This window comes from Gobius niger (genome assembly GCF_951799975.1).
Source record: "Gobius niger genome assembly, chromosome: 3".
Classification (NCBI taxonomy): domain Eukaryota; kingdom Metazoa; phylum Chordata; class Actinopteri; order Gobiiformes; family Gobiidae; genus Gobius; species Gobius niger.
Window position 1 is genome coordinate 27,827,398 of NC_136854.1, and position 16,971 is coordinate 27,844,368.

Here is a 16,971-nt window from a genome sequence, read left to right on the forward strand (position 1 = left end):
TTACTGTAACACTTTGTTTATCCACATTTTGAGGTCAAAGCTCCTCTGCCCTCAGTCTTTGTATTGCATTAGATGGATACTCCAGATTGGATCAAAAGTCTTATGTTCTTAGTGCAGGGGTTAGCAGCAATGTGATGTTATGATGAATGTGAAAAGCATCGTTCGGATTTATCGGGCTAGGTGTTTCTATCGGTAATTGTAAACTGTGCTAATTAAAAGTATTTTCAGTGCTGAATCAAGGCAAAAACTGCATCTGACATGGTTAAAATAACGATGCACAATAGGTTGGTTCTCTAAACTTTACACTACAGGTTGTATTTCCTGGGGAAATTTTAAGCACATGTTTGTCAGGCATTAATGACTGCAACTCTAAACCAGTCAATACAGGGGATTAATCAACCAATAACAGAGGTAAAGTTTCTGTATTTCAATTGCACTTCAAGGGAGCCAAATGACATGATTATCAAAAACGTTCTACTTTATTGATACATTAAAAGTCAAACACAGATGCTGTAGTCCGGGCACTATCATATAGATTTTATGGCATTAATAGAGCAGCGTTCTCGTGTACATTACACAAAATATCACCAGTCACAGAATAAAAAACTGTTCAATCCATATCTTTGTTGCAATGGTCACCATTGTTCAATAAACGAAAAACAACAATTACATTATAAAACATAATTTACAGTTTGACGAGTTAAATTTATTGTTTGTTACTTGCATGTCTCAGTACATTCAGGCTTCTGTCATTGTCCACTTTCATAATACAATCCAGGTGCATCTGTCGCTGTCAGCCAATACTTGAAGAGACGAACCTAAAGAGCAGACACATTGTTTCAATAGTAGAACAATGCTCGAATGCTGCGCAGAGCAAGAGCTGTCCCAGTAAAAACAAGAGGTAACTCACTTTCACCAATTGACCATCTCTTTTTTTCTTAAAAAAAAACATGTACTAAATTATTACTAGCGGTAAACAATTTTCTATTCTTTTGTGAGAACCTTTTGGAATGATCAGGACAGCTAGTAGAGCTTTATGGTGAAAATGAAAGGGAGGAAATAGTGTAATGTAAGACTGAACATTTTATTATACTGTATAAAATATCAGGAGAGATCAGTTTTATCCCAGGGATGAAATAGAACTACTGCCTTATGTTGAACTCTTGAAAAAGGTAAATGTAATATGTGCAATATTACTAGTTTTTTTTATTATATCACTGCATTATTAGTACTGAGAGCACGATGACAATATCACGGTTCAGAATGGAGATTCCCAGTGTAGGAGGTGCCCGTTGACAAAGGAGACAACAGTGGAAAGATCAATCCACAGTTGGACAAAAGTGTTATAATACCCTATGTAAAACAGACGGATATGAGAACATGGGTCACCTTTGTGAAGAGCTTCATTGGTCATTCGGTTGATGTAGCGAGAGCCGCTTTCAGGAACCAGCCACTTCATAACGGTGTTGACACAGGTTTTCCTATAGGAGCTCCACACACTGCCACTGAAAGACAAGTCTGTTTAACCAACACAAACCAAGCTCAACAGACAATTAACAAAAGAGTGTGTTTACCTCGTCTGCCCTTTGACCTCTGTCAGGTCTCCCACTCCTACGGTGCAGCATGTGCCCGTGTTGAGATCCCAGCTGACCCGCAGATTCGAGTGGTACGTATTGGGCCTGGTTCAAATACATGGACATGTCAAACTGCGCCAAAGGCAGAATTACAGGGGTGCAAGGGTTACACAGACATGAGAGAAACATTAAACTAAATTGAATCTGGATTTACCCGTCCTGTCTTAATTTAAAACTTTGAGCCCACAGCCAATCACAATCGCATATGAGCCAAATACTGTTCAAAATTATATTATATTATATATTAAGTATTCGACTCTTACATATTCATTTTCTTGCACATCGCATACTCGGATAAGTGCTGGCCCTTTCTTAGTGATTGAATATGCACCCATTTGTGTTACATTATCAACAAAGAAACATTATAATTTTGGGGGCTAACCACACCGACCTGCAGTGCTCCTCGTCTGAGTTGGTGAAGGCGAGTAACAACAGCCCGATGTTGATCATAACAATATTGGTTTCCGGACACACCTGGGAAAGGTAAACAACACGCACTCTTCAATGACAAAATACAAGCCATTTGGTACCAGTCTATTATGTCTTACCTCTAAAATCACAACGTCATAGTCGCTAAAGGAGCAGAATTGAGAGGCCCAGGATGCATCGTTTCTGATCACCTCATTGATGAGATATTCAAAGTCCAGAGTTAACTGCTCCACTGAGACGCACTGGAAACACACAACTTCCTTTAAAAATGCCTGTATTGTCACAATGAAGCAGTAACCAAAGCAGTTCAGTGTAATTGATCAGTGCGATATCAGCAGATGCAGATGACAAACCTGTCCATTGTACGACCCATTCACAAGTTCCAGGTTTCTGCCTTTAAGATCAGTGACAGTGAAGGGCAGCTGAACTTTATCATCTTCATAACCTACAGGAGAAAGAGTTCGCAAAAATATATCATGATCAGTGTCCGACGCTTGGGATTTTATTGTACAGAGTCTTATGTACATGTTTATGCTGCTTTGTTTTGGGCCGTCTAATAACGTAACTGCTTTGTGGCCATGTTTACAGAGAGTTGCAAAGGTTACAAGCAGGTTTAAACTACACACGGTAAACAAATATTTGTACTGTACCCCCGGCGTGTCCTGCACCCTGCTCGGATGCTCCTGGCTGTGGGAGTCGGTACTGCAAGTGTGAGTAGTTGACATATCCCGGCTCTGCGGTGGTGACTTCCGTAGACACTGGCGTTGGTGGTGACGAAGGGGAGGAGGGAGAGGGCAGTGCTCCTTGGTCTACACTGTGGGGTAAATTTTGAGCTGAAGTTGATGCTTGTGGTAAGCTCTGACTCTCTGGCTCCTGCTTTTGAGTATCCAAATGTCCTTTGGTGCTTTGGGCTTTTTCCTCAAAACTTTCAGTCTTTTCCTCTTCACTTTCTTTAACTCCCACCACAGAGCCAACTTGGGCACGTCTAAAAAGATCTGCAGCAAATTCTCGGGCACGAGCAGCAGCCAGAGACTGACTGTGAGAGGTGGAGAGGGGACAGGATCTGCTGGGCGGGGGTCTGCTTTCCGGAGAGCCCTGAGGTAGTGATGACAAACTGGCTGGTGCTGGACAGGCGCCAGAGGAGGATAACCTTTTAGTGTAGAGGATCTGAGGAGATGGATCTTGTTTTCCTGCGAAACAGGGGCAGTATTTAAATTTAACTGTCCTGCCTTTCAAATTAGCCTCATCTTTCCATGAAATAAAAACAGACTGCCAGCTACTTAAAAGTTTTTGTTTTTTTATCATGAGAATTGGACGTTTCATCTGTGCATTGTGATGAGTAAGGCTCTGTGGCCGACTATTCCTCCCGACAGGTTGCCCCATGATATTGAAAACAAATATCATAGCACCTGCATCATGTAATACAGCAATTCCCTTAATTGAGAACAAATTCTGAATACACATAACTTAACATTAAAAACGTAAATATTCAAATAGAATTGCATCCCCAGTACCCGTGGTTGGGAAACACTGATATGCAAATAAGAAGATATTTATTTATGCTGTTATCTTCTAATAAATATGATCATACTAGTGTCACCTAATGGCAAGAAAAGTCATAAAAAAAAATATGGGAACCTGAGCAGAGTGAGATTCCACAGGCAACCAAAGAGTAGCTCGTGTTTAGCAGTATAACCTGGTCCTTCTTCAACTGGAAAGCTGGTTGGAAAGTGGGAAAAGGGTACACCACCTGGTAGCGACTGTTGAGCACATAGCCATGCTCTAAACAGTCACCTTCCCCTATGAAGAAGAAATGGAGAAATAGAATCAAAGAGACACAGGAGAAGACAATTATTTTCTCTGTGGACTGACCGGTGCGTATAGTTGAAACTGAAGGAACAGGGCAGCACTGGGCGCACGGTTTGGGAGGAGGCATTGAGGCAATAGTGATGTATATGTCTCTGTTGTTCTCGTCACTCATCATTAGATTCATTAGAACAGAACTTGAGCTGCGCGTGCTGAAAGGAAACACACATCTTCAAATTAAAAACAATAAGTGCTAATGACAGTAACATTGTTAGTTGTATTAATTTCATACTTAAACCCGAAGATAACAATTTTTGAGGTGTCATTTGGCCATTCACAAACTGTCAAGTAAAGATCACTGTATATTTCCTCCCCAGCAAACAACCGAACATGATGGACCTACAGAAAAGAAATATATTAAGAAAAGTTTATACATTATTTAGAGGTATATATTTTAGAGGTTTAAATGGTTTATATGGATTTAATCTAAAATGGTTAATTTCTCACCTGCTTGAGTCTACTGTGCAAGTTGAACTCCCACCAATAGAGATGATAGGTGTAGAAAGAGAAATCATCATCTTCTCCACAGTCACTGGTATATGACAGAACATATCGACCACATTTGGTAAAACCAAGAAATACGTGTCTGCAAGGCATAAGGCAAAGAAAGCATGTTATCATGCGTATCAATAACAACAGAGTAGCTACCATCCAATTGAATAAAACAGTCCTACCCTGCTCTGAGGAACTCCTCGCTGACAATGTTCTTTAATGGGACACAAACACGGGGAGGAAGCTTCCGAAAAAGGCGCTGGGAAAAATGTCCAGACAGCTGCAAAAATAAAAAGCACTTTACAGATGAGATTGACCAGTTCAACAAAACACGGTCTTTTGTTTGAGATGAAATTATAATTCATTTTCAATCTATTTACATTTGTCATATTTAACATTGACCCTTGGACACAGGATGCGATTTAGCAGGAGGTAGAATTTCAAAACTGTTGCCAAGCAATCAAACTGTACCAATGAGATAAACCTGTATGAAACTTTACAACTTCAAATATGTCCATTTTGTACACAAAATTTATGATGAGGCAGTCGGACATGGTCCCACTAAACTATGCAATACCTTCAAAAACATGACAACCTGTGTCATGGACAAGACAAAGCGGCCCATACTGGTACAAAAATAATGCACGTAAAAACAATGATGCACACATGCAACATTTTCAGCGTTTGCATGTCTAACAGGTGCATCATTAAGTCTTCATCTGAAACGAATCTTCCACTTTATTGCCAGGCTCCACTGAACAGTTAGCTCTTAGCAGCTAATAGCCCTGAGCTAGCAGCCAAGGAATTTACGAGCACTAAAATCCACTGGAAACCATTCATTTATTTAGAGAATTTGACACATGGCTCGCATATCACTGTGTACCTTTCCTCGGGTCAGGAGCTTCACAATATGGTCTTTGTGTTTTCTTTGAGCTTTAGATTTTCCATCGTCCTTTTCGGATTTCGAGCTGGGCGCCATGTCTCACCTCAACTGTTGTCTCTAGGTCTGCACCGATTGGCCAACGGAGTCACGTGCCTGCGTCGGATGTGCGTCCATCTAAATAATAGACTACGCATAGCAGCACGAGCAGCATGTGTAAATAAACTTTAAAATGTCACTTTTGCGTATTGGTTTTTGAGCACAATTTAAAAACACAACTAATGGTCTCGTCTCAACTAACGGTACTGAGAAACCAGAGTGAAATCGAACAGTTTTATTTTATGTATTTAAAATCAAGCAGTAAAAAATAACATAAAATCAGCATACATTAACAAGAACTTCTTGTAACGAAAAGATTCCAACTTGAGAGTTGTGGACGTGAAGAGGGTAGACACACACGCACATAACCAGCTTACAAAGTGCAAGTTTGGTATTGCCATAATGCAGCCAAGGTTTACTATTCAGTAGCTTACATTTCAGACACATGCACACATACCCTCAAATAAAAAAAAAAAACAAGAGTGAAGAAGAAATCTGCAACTTAGTAGTAGGAATGTTTTAAAATGCAAATAATTAAAAATAAGTACCCAAGAGAGGGGGGGAAAAAAGATCAAAACGGTTCTATAATCATAATTTTTGAAGAATCAAAATACTGCTAAATCTTTCCCTGCCTTCACAAAGAAAAAGAAAAAAATACATAAACTGATAATTTAATGTTGCTTCCATGCTAGCCGCCAAGCGAAGATGCTTGCTTATTCACATTTTAAAAATGGATATCACAATGTGAGGATGAGAATACTTTAGTGCTTTAGTTAAATGCATGAGCAAAAAGGATTCCCTTTTTATTATTTCAGTTTAAGTTTTTTTAAAAACTGTGTCAAGCGAGGAATATGGAAAATGTAGGGGTGTGGGGTGTGACCAGTGTCTTGTTTTAAGTCCAAAGGAAATGTCTTGAACAAATAAAATAGTCCAAAGAGCCATGGAGCCTCCAGCTGGTCAAGTGCCAATGTTACTGAGCCTGGAACAAAGCACAGCACAATTACAGTACAGTAGCAGTGGTATAAGATTTATATGTTGACTGTATAATTCATGAAGTATTTGCTATACCTGCTGCCCTGGCTGTGAGGTAGGTGCTTGTCCAGGGGCCTGTCCCGCTTGTCCGTAGTATGCTGCCTGTTGTCTGTAGTACTCAGCCCACGCAGCACTATAATCCTGCTGTCCACCGGCCGCCCCCGGTGCTCCTGCACCAGCGGATGACCCTTGGGCAGCTGGTCCTCCGGCCGGCTGATCTAGAAAAGGCAAAAAAATAAAGATGGGTACCCTACAATCTGCTGACCAGATGGAAATCTTGTTTGACTAGCAATTTTACTTTCACAATTAACATTGATTAAATATTGGCATTTAAATGTTCAAGATTTCTGTAGATTAAGTACGGTAGTCTTTTTTATTTTAATCAAGTCCTGGCCTAAGAAAAGAATGCAAACAATAATACCAGAGGACCAACTTACTCATTCCCATTTTCTTATAGTATTCTTCCCATGCTTTTGTGTAGTCGGGCTGCCCCCCTGCAGTCTGTGCAGGCTGGGTCGAATCTCCTGGTGCTCCAGGGGCAGGTCCTGCTTGACCTGGCTGCTGCCCATAGTACTGTGCATAATAGGCTGCCCATGCTGCACTGTGATCTGCTGCTGCTTTACCTGTAAGAAGGAAACAAACATTAGTAATTGTTGGACTCAAGAATAAAATGTTATTATATTATGGGGTGCTTACTGGGGTCATGAGGAGCTTGTCCTTGCCATTGTTGATAGGCATTTCCCCAACCTTGACAATATTGACCACCAGGAGGAGCACCACTACAGGACAGAATACCAAAGTTCATTTTCATCTCATTGTAAACAAAATGCACTACAATAAGTTCTTACTGGGGAGCTCCACCAGGAGGGCCTGCATTGTAAGGGTTTGGATTGTAAGGACCCATGGGACCCCCAGGGCCTCCAGGGCCCGGCCCACCACCAACAGGACACAATGGACCCTGGATTGAAAAAGAAGAATTGAAAAATGCACAAGTATGATAGTCTGTGTGATGAAGAAACAAAAATGTACCTCAATCTTCTCTTCTATGAGTTGCTTTGCGTGGTCAATCTGCTGGGGAGACCCTTTGATAGTGAACAGCTTGAAATTTGGATCACCATTTGGATGTGGCTGACGAGAAATTTCCACAAATGCGCCAGTCTGTTGGTTAATGGACTTCACAGTCTCGCCCCCTCTGCCTATCACAAGGCCACATTTGTGAGCAGGGATGGAAAACGTCACACCCCCTCCCGGAGGACCCCAGTTTCCTTGGCCTCTACCCCGTCCACCAGGTGGCATCCCTGGGGGGCCCTGAAGACGAGATGCACCCAATTACATGAAACTGTCTACCCAACAAGGTGAGATGATCAACTTCAACCTATGTGCACACAATGCTTACCTGTCCACCCTCTTCTCGCGCACGGATGCTTTGCAACAGGTCTGTGATTATTGAGGCAGCGTGTTGACACTGGTCTGGGGGTCCCATGATGTGTGCTATCTTGTCAGGTCCTGAACCATCGTCTGTGTGAATCAAAACATGTTCAGTAAAAAATGAAATTAGCATCAACGACACATTAATGATTTTAATTTAACAGCAAACTGCCAATAGTTACCTGGTTTAAACTGAATCTTTACTCCTGCGTCACTCTGAATCTTTTTGATCATTTCTCCACTCCTGCCAATAACCACTCCCACAGAGTGACGAGGAACTGCAATCTGTCCAATTAGAACAATGGCATGAACAGATATTCATTTGATGTAATTTATTTAGTTCATTCAAAAGTAACATCTAACAATCAAAACAAAACCTCCAATTCAATATAATATTGATTATTGTATCACTCCAAAACAACTGCATTGTAGAGAGTTGTACTTACTTCAATGCCGCCACCGCCGCCGCCGCCGCCGCCTCCTCCACCTCCTCCTCCCCCCATTCTAGATCCATATTCATTCCTTTCTCCAAAGCCTCTCTCCAAAATCTCATTGACCATCTCTTTCGCTTGCTACAAAAGGTCACAAAGAATTAGAAGTGTGACGAGTGAAAATATGAGAAAATATTTTATTAACAGTCATATTACCTGAACTTTGTAGGGGTCACCAATAATGCGCAAGACTTTATCGACGTTGGGAGGCTGTGTTCCATCTTGAATAATGTACATCTTAACTCCAGCTCGTTCCTATGACAAAGATAGATTGCATATTAACATAAACAACTAAAAACAAACAAACCTAAACCAAAAACAATTCCTCAACTGTAAATTCTACATGCAAATGTAAAAAGTATATATACAGGTGAGAGAAGTTGTTTCCTATACGTCTGCCTCTTTTATGTGCAGGATTTACAGCTGAGGAGATGAGGCTTTAAGGACGCCAATGGGAAAAGGAAAAAAATATAGTGACCGTTTGTATTTATTCAAAAACTACTTCTTTATACCCCAAAGTAATCTTTTACCTGCAGCTGTTTGATCGTTTCACCTCCTTTGCCAATAACTATGCCCCCCTTGCCAGCAGGAATCATCATCTCCTGTACCGTGCTGCTACTGGTGGTATTGCCCTTGGACACTATCTCGTCAATAAGAGCCTTCGCTCGCCTGGAAGTTGACAAAAACAAAGAATTAAAAATATAATGCAATATGTTGAATTTAAAGATAAAAATACAATCTTACTGAATAGATTCTGCGGATCCAGTCAAAGAAACACTTCTTTCAGGTCCAACACTGTCTGTAAACAACAGCAAATGTAATTGCTTGAACGTAGGTGGAGGTGGGGGAAAAGGTAAAAAGAGCAAAATGCTTACTGTGTTCAACCTGGACCTTGCAGCCAGACTCCATCTGAATTTTGTTGATTTGTTCACCTCCTCGTCCAATGACTGAAGCACAGGGAAACATTAGAACAAACATCAAACATCAATAACACCAGTCCTGGTACTACAGATGAATAATAGCCTTGTAGATAATTCTAGCAGTTCTTTAATATTATGCATGGTCCCTAAAATAAACAATAATATATATATTTTTTTAAATGGCAAATAGCAGATACTTACTAAGACCAACCATGCAATCAGGCACCTTGTAATCTTCCGTCATTGCTGAGGGTCTAGCACTGCAAATACAGAAGCATAAATTATTACATAGAAGCAAAAAGACATTAATCGTACAAGGACACAAAGCACTACCTTTGTTGAGAAAGAGCAACCAATTGAGCACCAATAGCTGAAGAAATAAACAGATGAAATAAGACAATATATATATAATATGATCAATTCTGTAAGTTTAAACTTACACAGTGCATCTCTGCCATCCTGTGATGCCAATTTCTTGGCATTAGGTTCGTCTGTACATAATAACAGCAGTATTTCATGTTACAACTATCGAATCAAAAGAAAAATATCCAGCAAACATTTCCTGACCTCCATCTTCAAGTGACCTTTTCTGAGTCGAGAAGGGATAGCCCTCTGCTCCTCCATTATTGCTCAGTGGAGGTTCTCCTCCAATTTTAGCTGCAATCTAGAGAAGGCAAGTGTTATGCTACAATCCAAACAACATGTTACACTGGTTTGTGATAATGATGGAAAGTGATTTGACAAGCATAATACCAATATTCTGATATTTTATATAAGGTAGAGGAAATAAGCTAATACATTCAGCATAGAAATAGGAATTTTAACTATCGTATTTATCTATCGGTAAAGCTCAAAATGCAACAATTAAGTTAATTTTCTAAAATTATCTTCATGAAATGTGTGCCTCTTAGTCGTGTCAAATAATAGCAAAAGTTTGGTCTGTCTGTACATCAATATATTAGTGAATGAATATGAGTGCAATAGTAGAACGTTAGCATAACATAGCCATCCTTGTATAGTTAACCGAGGTGAAGGTGCTTTAACATATAAGTACGGCTACAATTATAGAGTATAATTTGCATTACTTTTACATCAAAACATTTTATGGCTTCGCAAACAATTCAAAACAATGCGATCGACTACCAAAGTATAAACATAAATAGCGACGGTGTGTTAGCATGCTAGCTCAGGCTCCATTGATGTAGCGTTAGCTAGCTCTGAGTACCTGTCTGGCTCGTTGAAGCGCATCTGCAAACGCGTCCTTTTTCATTCCTCCGCCGACTCCGTTTGTCGGTAGATCTACAAAGTCAGTCATTGTCCTTACAAAACAACCAGAAGATAGGTTGTGTAACTTGACCGGGTAGAGAAACGAAGGAGCGGGAAGGCTAATATGGGGGCTGCACTGAAGCCTGCTACCACGCCGGCAAACTTCCCTGCTTAAAATAACCAATCCATGAAGCTGGATATCATCACCCAAAGAAAATCTCTCCCTTTGTTTACCCCGTTTAAAATGCACCGCCATCTGTTGGATGGAGTAAAGAAAGACATGCTACTGTGTCTCCTAGTTCAGCCTACACATTAAATGTATGTCTATGAAACTAGAGGCAAGATGTGCAATCATAACATCGTACTGTTTTGTAACTAAGTCATGTAGGTTTTATGTGTGCAAGCAGGCATTTGTAAAGCAGAATAATGCAGTGTTAATTTCGTCAACTAAAATATTTAGTCTTAATTTTAGTCAAAGTTATATTTTTGATGATTAAAATTGGACTAAAATAAATTAAAAGTTTTTCATGAGACTAAAAGTATGACTAAAATGTCCAGATATTTTAGTCGACTAAAATAAGTAAATAATAATAATAAATAAAAATGAAAAGGAGAGACTAAAATCATCCAAACTTCTATTGACAGTCTGGAAGAGCCCCATATCATGTAAATTCACTGTCAAAGGAACAGCTCTGAGCTTTGGTCATGTGGGAGCAGCTCCATGAAGCAGAGGAACAACATTAAATATGATTATAATGAATATTATAAATGCCAAGTCGACTAAATTTACTTGCAATTTTAGTCGACTAGTTTTTTGACTTAAAATTGAATAACATTTTCATCAAAAGACTAAGACTAAAACTAAATTAAAATATGTTGTCAAAATTAACACTGGAATAATGCTAATGCTAAATTTACTTGATTATTACATGTTATGCAAAGACAAATGATCAAAGTAATCCGTCCTGTTATTATTATTATTATTATTTTTAATAAAAAGTCATATATTTATATGAATCTCGTGCATGCACAGTAATCACTTGCATTAAATTATTTTTTAAGGATTTCTGGGCACATGGCTTTCAGGCACACTCAAAGGGAGCGTGCAACAAAAAGAAATAAATAAAAAAAATTCACATGAATTCAGATCAGTCTTTGGCATATTCAGTGGTTATACTTTCTGAAAAGTAGTTTGTCCATCAGTGGTCTTCTTCCCATATGTCCCATATATTTCTAAATGTCTCCTAGGGAAAAACACAGTATTTATCCTTGTGCATATTTTAGTCAGAATTAAGCTTATCGTGTTAGGTTTTACTTGTTGATTTTGAGGCCCATGCATCAGAGCAGGTCTGCAGAACCTGGCTGGTTATGATCCACACATTAAGCGAAACAGGCATGCTTAACTTTCTTTTCTCATGTAATAAACAACATGCCGAAATATATTTTGTGCAGATGTGCATAGAACTTTCACGAAAGTAAAAAAAAAAAAACCCACACCATCAGTCATTCAAAGTCATAAAATATAATGCAGAAACTCATTCATCAAACAGTCTTATTTCGATGGCTCCTGCTTAATTTTTTCTCTTCTCCTACCCTCAATATCCACTCCCAGTAGTATCCTGGTGTATTCGTAGACGACATATGAAACGGTGACAGCAGGGATGACTTTCAGCAGGTTTGGTGAAATTCCTCTGTATAGTCCCGTCACTCCCTCCTTTGCCACTATGTTTTGTAGCAAGGTCAACATTGAAACTTTTGGGGCACCCTTTATTGAAGCTGTGGGGGATAAGAGAGTAAGGATGAGGTGTGGATGACATCTAGTGCTGAGTCACAATTAAATGTTTTAATGTTTTTATACTGCACAATATTCAGATATTAAAAGATAATTTCACGATAAATTCAAAAACAGTTTTATTGTGAGGGGAAGCAACATCAGGAGACCAAATCCATTGGCAGCTCAAATAATTCTGAGAGCTTTTTTGGGCGACGGTGGCGCAGAGAGTAGAGCAGGTTGTCTTGTGATCGGAGGATCGGCAGTTCGAATCCCACACTGTCGTTGTGTCCTTTGGCATGACACTTCACCCACCTTGCGTACACTGGTGTGTGAATGGGTGACTGGTTCCTTGATGTAAAGCACTTTGAGTGCCTAAAGCAGGTAGAAAGGCACTGTATACATGTGATCATTTACTATTTAGCTATGACGGACAAAACTGATTTTTAAAAATGCAGAAAATATGTTCTAGCAGGAAGCCTCCAGACCTTCATGTTTAAACTATATGTCAACCAACATTACTAATTGTACATGACAAAGCTTGTCATGTACAATTAGTTCAAGCATCCGTTGTGATGCTTGAACTCCCATCTTTTGCCCAGGACAACCCAGCAAACTTGCCTACCCTTGTTTTCTATAGAGCCAAAATTATATCAGGGTCCAAAAAGAAAAGCTCCAGTGAAATATGTTTTGATTGGGAAAATACTATTGAGGAAACTTTCAATAAATTAATAATAATGAGCCTGACAGGACTGCAACCTCGGCTTACACTTGTATTGCACTTTACAAGCCTGTGTCACAAGTCTCTGCTACACTGTAGTCACTAGTCATTCACTCAACACTTGGTGGTGGTAAGCTACTATTGTAGCCACAGCCGCCAAGGGGCAGACTGTCCATTTGCCATGTGATTTTAATGTGTTGTTTATATCCTGAGAGTTTTTTTTTACCTGCTCATGAATTTGTGCTCTACAGCCGGATTTGGCCCGCGGGCCGCCTACTGGAGACCCCTGCTATAGAGTATAGCATACCATGACATAACTGTCATGTAAAAAAAAAAGATATGCTTTTATTAATCATTATTTGGTTTATACTGTAGCTCTTTTCCACCTTCAGTTGGCACTCAAAGCTTTTCCATCAAAGGACCAATACCTTATTCTAAACTCACACGAATGTATAGACACAGAAGGCAAGGCAGGTTAAGTGTTTTGCCCAAGTACACAATGGCAATATGCTTTGTTGGGTCTGAAGTTGAATGTGCTATCAACTAGCTACTTGATTACAAAAAATGAAATGCCATGTTTATAGACTGTTATTTGTTTTCAATAGGTATTCCAGTAGTCAAAACCTCTTACTTTGTGCCTGCATGCGTGTGCGGATCAGAGCAAGAGGGTAACTTGCCAGTTGTCCACATGTGCCAGAGACTGCACCGCAGCCAACCAGCACCATCACTCCTGGGTCCACCACACCACTGTTTTTATTGAGCCAGGCAAACTTCAGAGTCTGCAGGGAAACACAGCAGGAACATCACACAAGCAGTTATTCATTATCAAAGACTGTGCACAACTAACCTCATAGACAGCCAGGTCAATACCGGCGTATGGAACAATTGCAAGTAAATTAGGTACATAGCCCTTGTAGAAGGCAGAGACCCCCTCTTTCTGCAGCATCTGCTTGGCACAATCAGCCACTCCTGAGTATTGGCCTGTTTTGCGAAGTGTCAGACGTGTCTTTAGAACCTGGACAAGCGATTGAGAACATGGTGACTGATTTAGTTAGTTAGTTAGTGATTGAGGAGCTTCTGTGATCTACTTATTTCAGTGTTTCATTACCCTAGTATTACCTCCATCGGGTAGATAGCAGTCTGTGCAGTAGCTCCAGCTAAAGAGCCAGCAAGAAAACGCTCATAAATCCTCAGTTTTCCAGTCTGATTATGGCCACGAATCATGGACTTTATCTGTTTTTTAAAAGCAAAGAAAAATAATATACAATTATTTTTTATTGGTAGAAATCTATACTTACCATGCAATAAATAAAAACAAATACATTTAAAGAACTTTTAAAAAAAAAGGATATAAATGAAATACAAGAAACTGCGACGTATGCATTCAGACCTGATATAACAAAAGAAGACTGATTCCATTGCTGTCAATCATTGTTGAGCTTTTATTTAATATTCATAAAGGTTTAGGTCAGTGGTATCATTGCACATGATACAGAATAGTGCAGCCTTTATAACCACCTTTGTTCTGCCTGATCCCGTCAGAATTTACTATTTCATTGTTTTTTGTTTATTTTTCTCACATTTTCTGCCTATTTGCACACCCTGAGTGTTTCTAAGAGCTGAGTGTAACAAGTAAATTTCTATCTTATCTTATCTCGGAAGCTCAGCAGCCTGGTTGGTACATGGGAGACCGTTTGGGAACACCAGGAAGCCTGGGGTGAATGTAGTGTGTGTGTGGTGGTTGGAGGGTCTACCCCAGGGCAGCTGTGGCTACAATAGCTTACAAACGACCAAGTATGGTGTGAATAAATAATGCATGAAATTGTAAAGTGACTTTGAGCATTTGGAAAAGCGCTATATAAGACTAATGCATTATTATTATTATTATTATTATTATTATTATTGTTGTGAGTGTGGATATTGCAATAAATGTTTTTTATATTTTTTTATATTTCTGTTTCATTAATATCAGACATCAGCATATGAATAGTATAGGAGCGTACATACGAATACTTCCTGAACCCACTGTAATTGCTAATATACTTAAACCCAAATAGAAGGCGACAGTGTTCATAAAAATAACAATTGACAATAACGATCATAGTCATATAGGAACTTCAATTACTTTATTAACACAACTGTTATAGATTATGCTTGCCTTTTCATAAGCTGAGAACTTGATAGCAGTTTCCGGGGCGATTTTGAGAACATTCATGCCATTACCTCTCCACAGCGACACCAGTCCTCCTTCCTTCAGCATGTACTGTAGGCCCCTCAGCACATTTCCAGAGAAAAACGAGGAGCTATGAACCTGTGAAGTACACCTAACATTACGATTTATTATATATACAGGTCAAGAGGTGAAAGTATTATATATTCACTTAACCTGTCGAAAGACTTTGAGGCGGTCTAAAGGCGCAGTTACTGACCGGGCGACACAACCGGCCACGGCTCCAGACATCAGCTGTCGCCAGACGTAACCAGACTGTCTCTCCTCTTCTGTGAACTCATCTGGCACTGTCAACTGCTCACCTATGTCCAACATCTAGCCAATAAAACAATATGACAGCAAATCCAAAATGAAACTTGAAAATATAAACAATAAATTTGCTTTGGTGTTTCTACCACTGAGCGTTTCCAACATCGTGCCACATCCTCCATGTTGGATACAGAGTTAAATAAGAAGTAGTCACGCCACTCATTCCAGTCTATTGTCATTGTACCATCCTTATCCATACTTTAAGGGGGAAAAAAATATTCAGAATGCAATAGATGCTCAATTTGCATTATAAATAAAGCAGTCTTTTAACCTGCCTTTTTAAAATCTTTTTAGCTTCCCTGAGACTGACGGTCACACCGATAGTCTGGAGAGACTGCTGTATCTCTGTGGCATCGATGTGACCTGCAAAAATGTATTAACATTATAGGGAGATGCAATAAGGACTCATGGATATATTCAGTATGATTTTGTCATTATGTGTCTTGTACCGTCGTTGTTTTTATCCAAGCTCCGAAACATGAGCTTGAGCTGTTTTTCGTGGTTACGCAGGTACTGCATAAACTCCTCAAAGTCCAGCACTCCATCTTGGTTGGTGTCGCCAGCGGTCACAATCTGAAAACACACAGTGAGTTCAGACCAATCAACTGCAGATCACAGAAGTGCTGTTTGTCCAACCTTAACACAATGTACAATAGCAGTTTAAAAACGTTTCAATATGAACCAAGAAACACATAGACACGCTTCAGAAAAGTGTATTGATTAATGAAAGAAAAAGTGTCAGGTTTGAAAGAGGGAAAGGTTACTGTGTTCTCATCTTACAAAGTCCTGCTTCTTGTACCAAAATAGACTGCTGACATTTACATGTACACACACATACGGACACCAAGACACAGGCATTTAGTGCAAGCGACAACTACAATTTATGGCAACATGCAAAGTCAGTGCATATTTACAAAACACTTGGAACAAGCCCGTTACAGTGGAAAGGTTAAGGATCCAAAATGGCAGTGAGCATTTTCTTACTTTCTCCAAGGAGCTTTTGGAAAGTCCTCGACCAGCCAGTCCTGTTCGCAGTTCACTAATGTCAATGTGGCCATCTTTATTAAGGTCCATCTCATCAAAGAGTTCTGCCCAAAGTTTCTCTCTCTCCTCGTCTGAACCAGGAGATCCATTTGGCTGGCAGTGGGCCCAGGGGATCCTGATCCAAAAGGCCCTCATTGCCTGACAGGTACAAAGACGTTACCTATCCAAAATGAACAAACAAACTAACAAACAAACAAAAAAGTACAGTTTGTTCATTTATTTATGAATGCCCCCTTGAGCTATTGTTTAATGCTCTCTTAAAGGAACAGGCCACCCTTTTTTCACACTGAGATATGTTCTTACCTGAGCTTAGACTAGTTGATACGTACCTGGTCTTTGTGCGTGCCCTCAGTCACGCC

At 39.7% G+C, this 16,971-nt stretch overlaps 3 protein-coding genes across 3 annotated transcripts; all 3 read right to left on the reverse strand.

The window, feature by feature from the left end:
- Positions 1 to 546: 546 nt before the first annotated feature.
- On the reverse strand, positions 547 to 5,454 carry dcaf15 (DDB1 and CUL4 associated factor 15). The gene is made up of 13 exons (XM_079554287.1): positions 5,305 to 5,454; positions 4,604 to 4,701; positions 4,377 to 4,515; positions 4,162 to 4,268; positions 3,936 to 4,081; positions 3,702 to 3,863; positions 2,714 to 3,253; positions 2,417 to 2,508; positions 2,183 to 2,305; positions 2,026 to 2,108; positions 1,575 to 1,679; positions 1,390 to 1,505; positions 547 to 818 (listed from the first exon to the last, which is right to left on the reverse strand). The coding sequence occupies exons 1-13, from the start codon at positions 5,398 to 5,400 to the stop codon at positions 763 to 765; spliced, it is 1,863 nt and encodes a 620-aa protein (XP_079410413.1). The 5' UTR covers positions 5,401 to 5,454; the 3' UTR covers positions 547 to 762.
- Positions 5,455 to 5,641: 187 nt separating this feature from the next.
- Positions 5,642 to 10,752, reverse strand: khsrp (KH-type splicing regulatory protein). Its single transcript, XM_079554444.1, has 18 exons — positions 10,497 to 10,752; positions 9,839 to 9,935; positions 9,712 to 9,762; positions 9,605 to 9,641; positions 9,473 to 9,531; positions 9,227 to 9,298; positions 9,096 to 9,150; positions 8,882 to 9,020; positions 8,508 to 8,606; positions 8,307 to 8,432; positions 8,043 to 8,145; positions 7,829 to 7,950; positions 7,462 to 7,740; positions 7,281 to 7,390; positions 7,129 to 7,211; positions 6,870 to 7,055; positions 6,469 to 6,650; positions 5,642 to 6,379 (listed from the first exon to the last, which is right to left on the reverse strand). Exons 1-18 carry the CDS (start codon positions 10,584 to 10,586, stop codon positions 6,371 to 6,373), a joined length of 1,899 nt encoding a protein of 632 aa, XP_079410570.1. The 5' UTR covers positions 10,587 to 10,752; the 3' UTR covers positions 5,642 to 6,370.
- Positions 10,753 to 11,543: 791 nt separating this feature from the next.
- Positions 11,544 to 16,759, reverse strand: slc25a23a (solute carrier family 25 member 23a). The gene is made up of 11 exons (XM_079553746.1): positions 16,553 to 16,759; positions 16,018 to 16,141; positions 15,844 to 15,931; positions 15,655 to 15,766; positions 15,416 to 15,574; positions 15,188 to 15,340; positions 14,149 to 14,262; positions 13,877 to 14,044; positions 13,661 to 13,808; positions 11,853 to 12,313; positions 11,544 to 11,781 (listed from the first exon to the last, which is right to left on the reverse strand). The coding sequence occupies exons 1-10, from the start codon at positions 16,745 to 16,747 to the stop codon at positions 12,090 to 12,092; spliced, it is 1,485 nt and encodes a 494-aa protein (XP_079409872.1). The 5' UTR covers positions 16,748 to 16,759; the 3' UTR covers positions 11,544 to 11,781; positions 11,853 to 12,089.
- Positions 16,760 to 16,971: the final 212 nt, after the last annotated feature.

Excerpts from the sequence above, each read along its gene's own strand:
- dcaf15 (XM_079554287.1), bottom strand. The coding sequence starts at position 5,400 with ATGGCGCCCAGCTCGAAATCCGAAAAGGACGATGGAAAATCTAAAGCT. Across the intron at positions 4,702-5,304 it reads AGCTCCTGACCCGAGGAAAG|CTGTCTGGACATTTTTCCCA; the intron begins GTACACAGTGAT and ends TTATTTTTGCAG. Across the intron at positions 2,109-2,182 it reads ATGACGTTGTGATTTTAGAG|GTGTGTCCGGAAACCAATAT; the intron begins GTAAGACATAAT and ends TACCTTTCCCAG.
- khsrp (XM_079554444.1), bottom strand. The coding sequence starts at position 10,586 with ATGACTGACTTTGTAGATCTACCGACAAACGGAGTCGGCGGAGGAATG. Across the intron at positions 8,607-8,881 it reads AAACGATCAAACAGCTGCAG|GAACGAGCTGGAGTTAAGAT; the intron begins GTAAAAGATTAC and ends TCTTTGTCATAG. Across the intron at positions 8,433-8,507 it reads GTGACCCCTACAAAGTTCAG|CAAGCGAAAGAGATGGTCAA; the intron begins GTAATATGACTG and ends GACCTTTTGTAG.
- slc25a23a (XM_079553746.1), bottom strand. The coding sequence starts at position 16,747 with ATGAGGGCCTTTTGGATCAGGATCCCCTGGGCCCACTGCCAGCCAAAT. Across the intron at positions 15,767-15,843 it reads GCTAAAAAGATTTTAAAAAG|TATGGATAAGGATGGTACAA; the intron begins GCAGGTTAAAAG and ends TCCCCCTTAAAG. Across the intron at positions 14,263-15,187 it reads AGTTCTCAGCTTATGAAAAG|ATAAAGTCCATGATTCGTGG; the intron begins GCAAGCATAATC and ends TTTAAAAAACAG.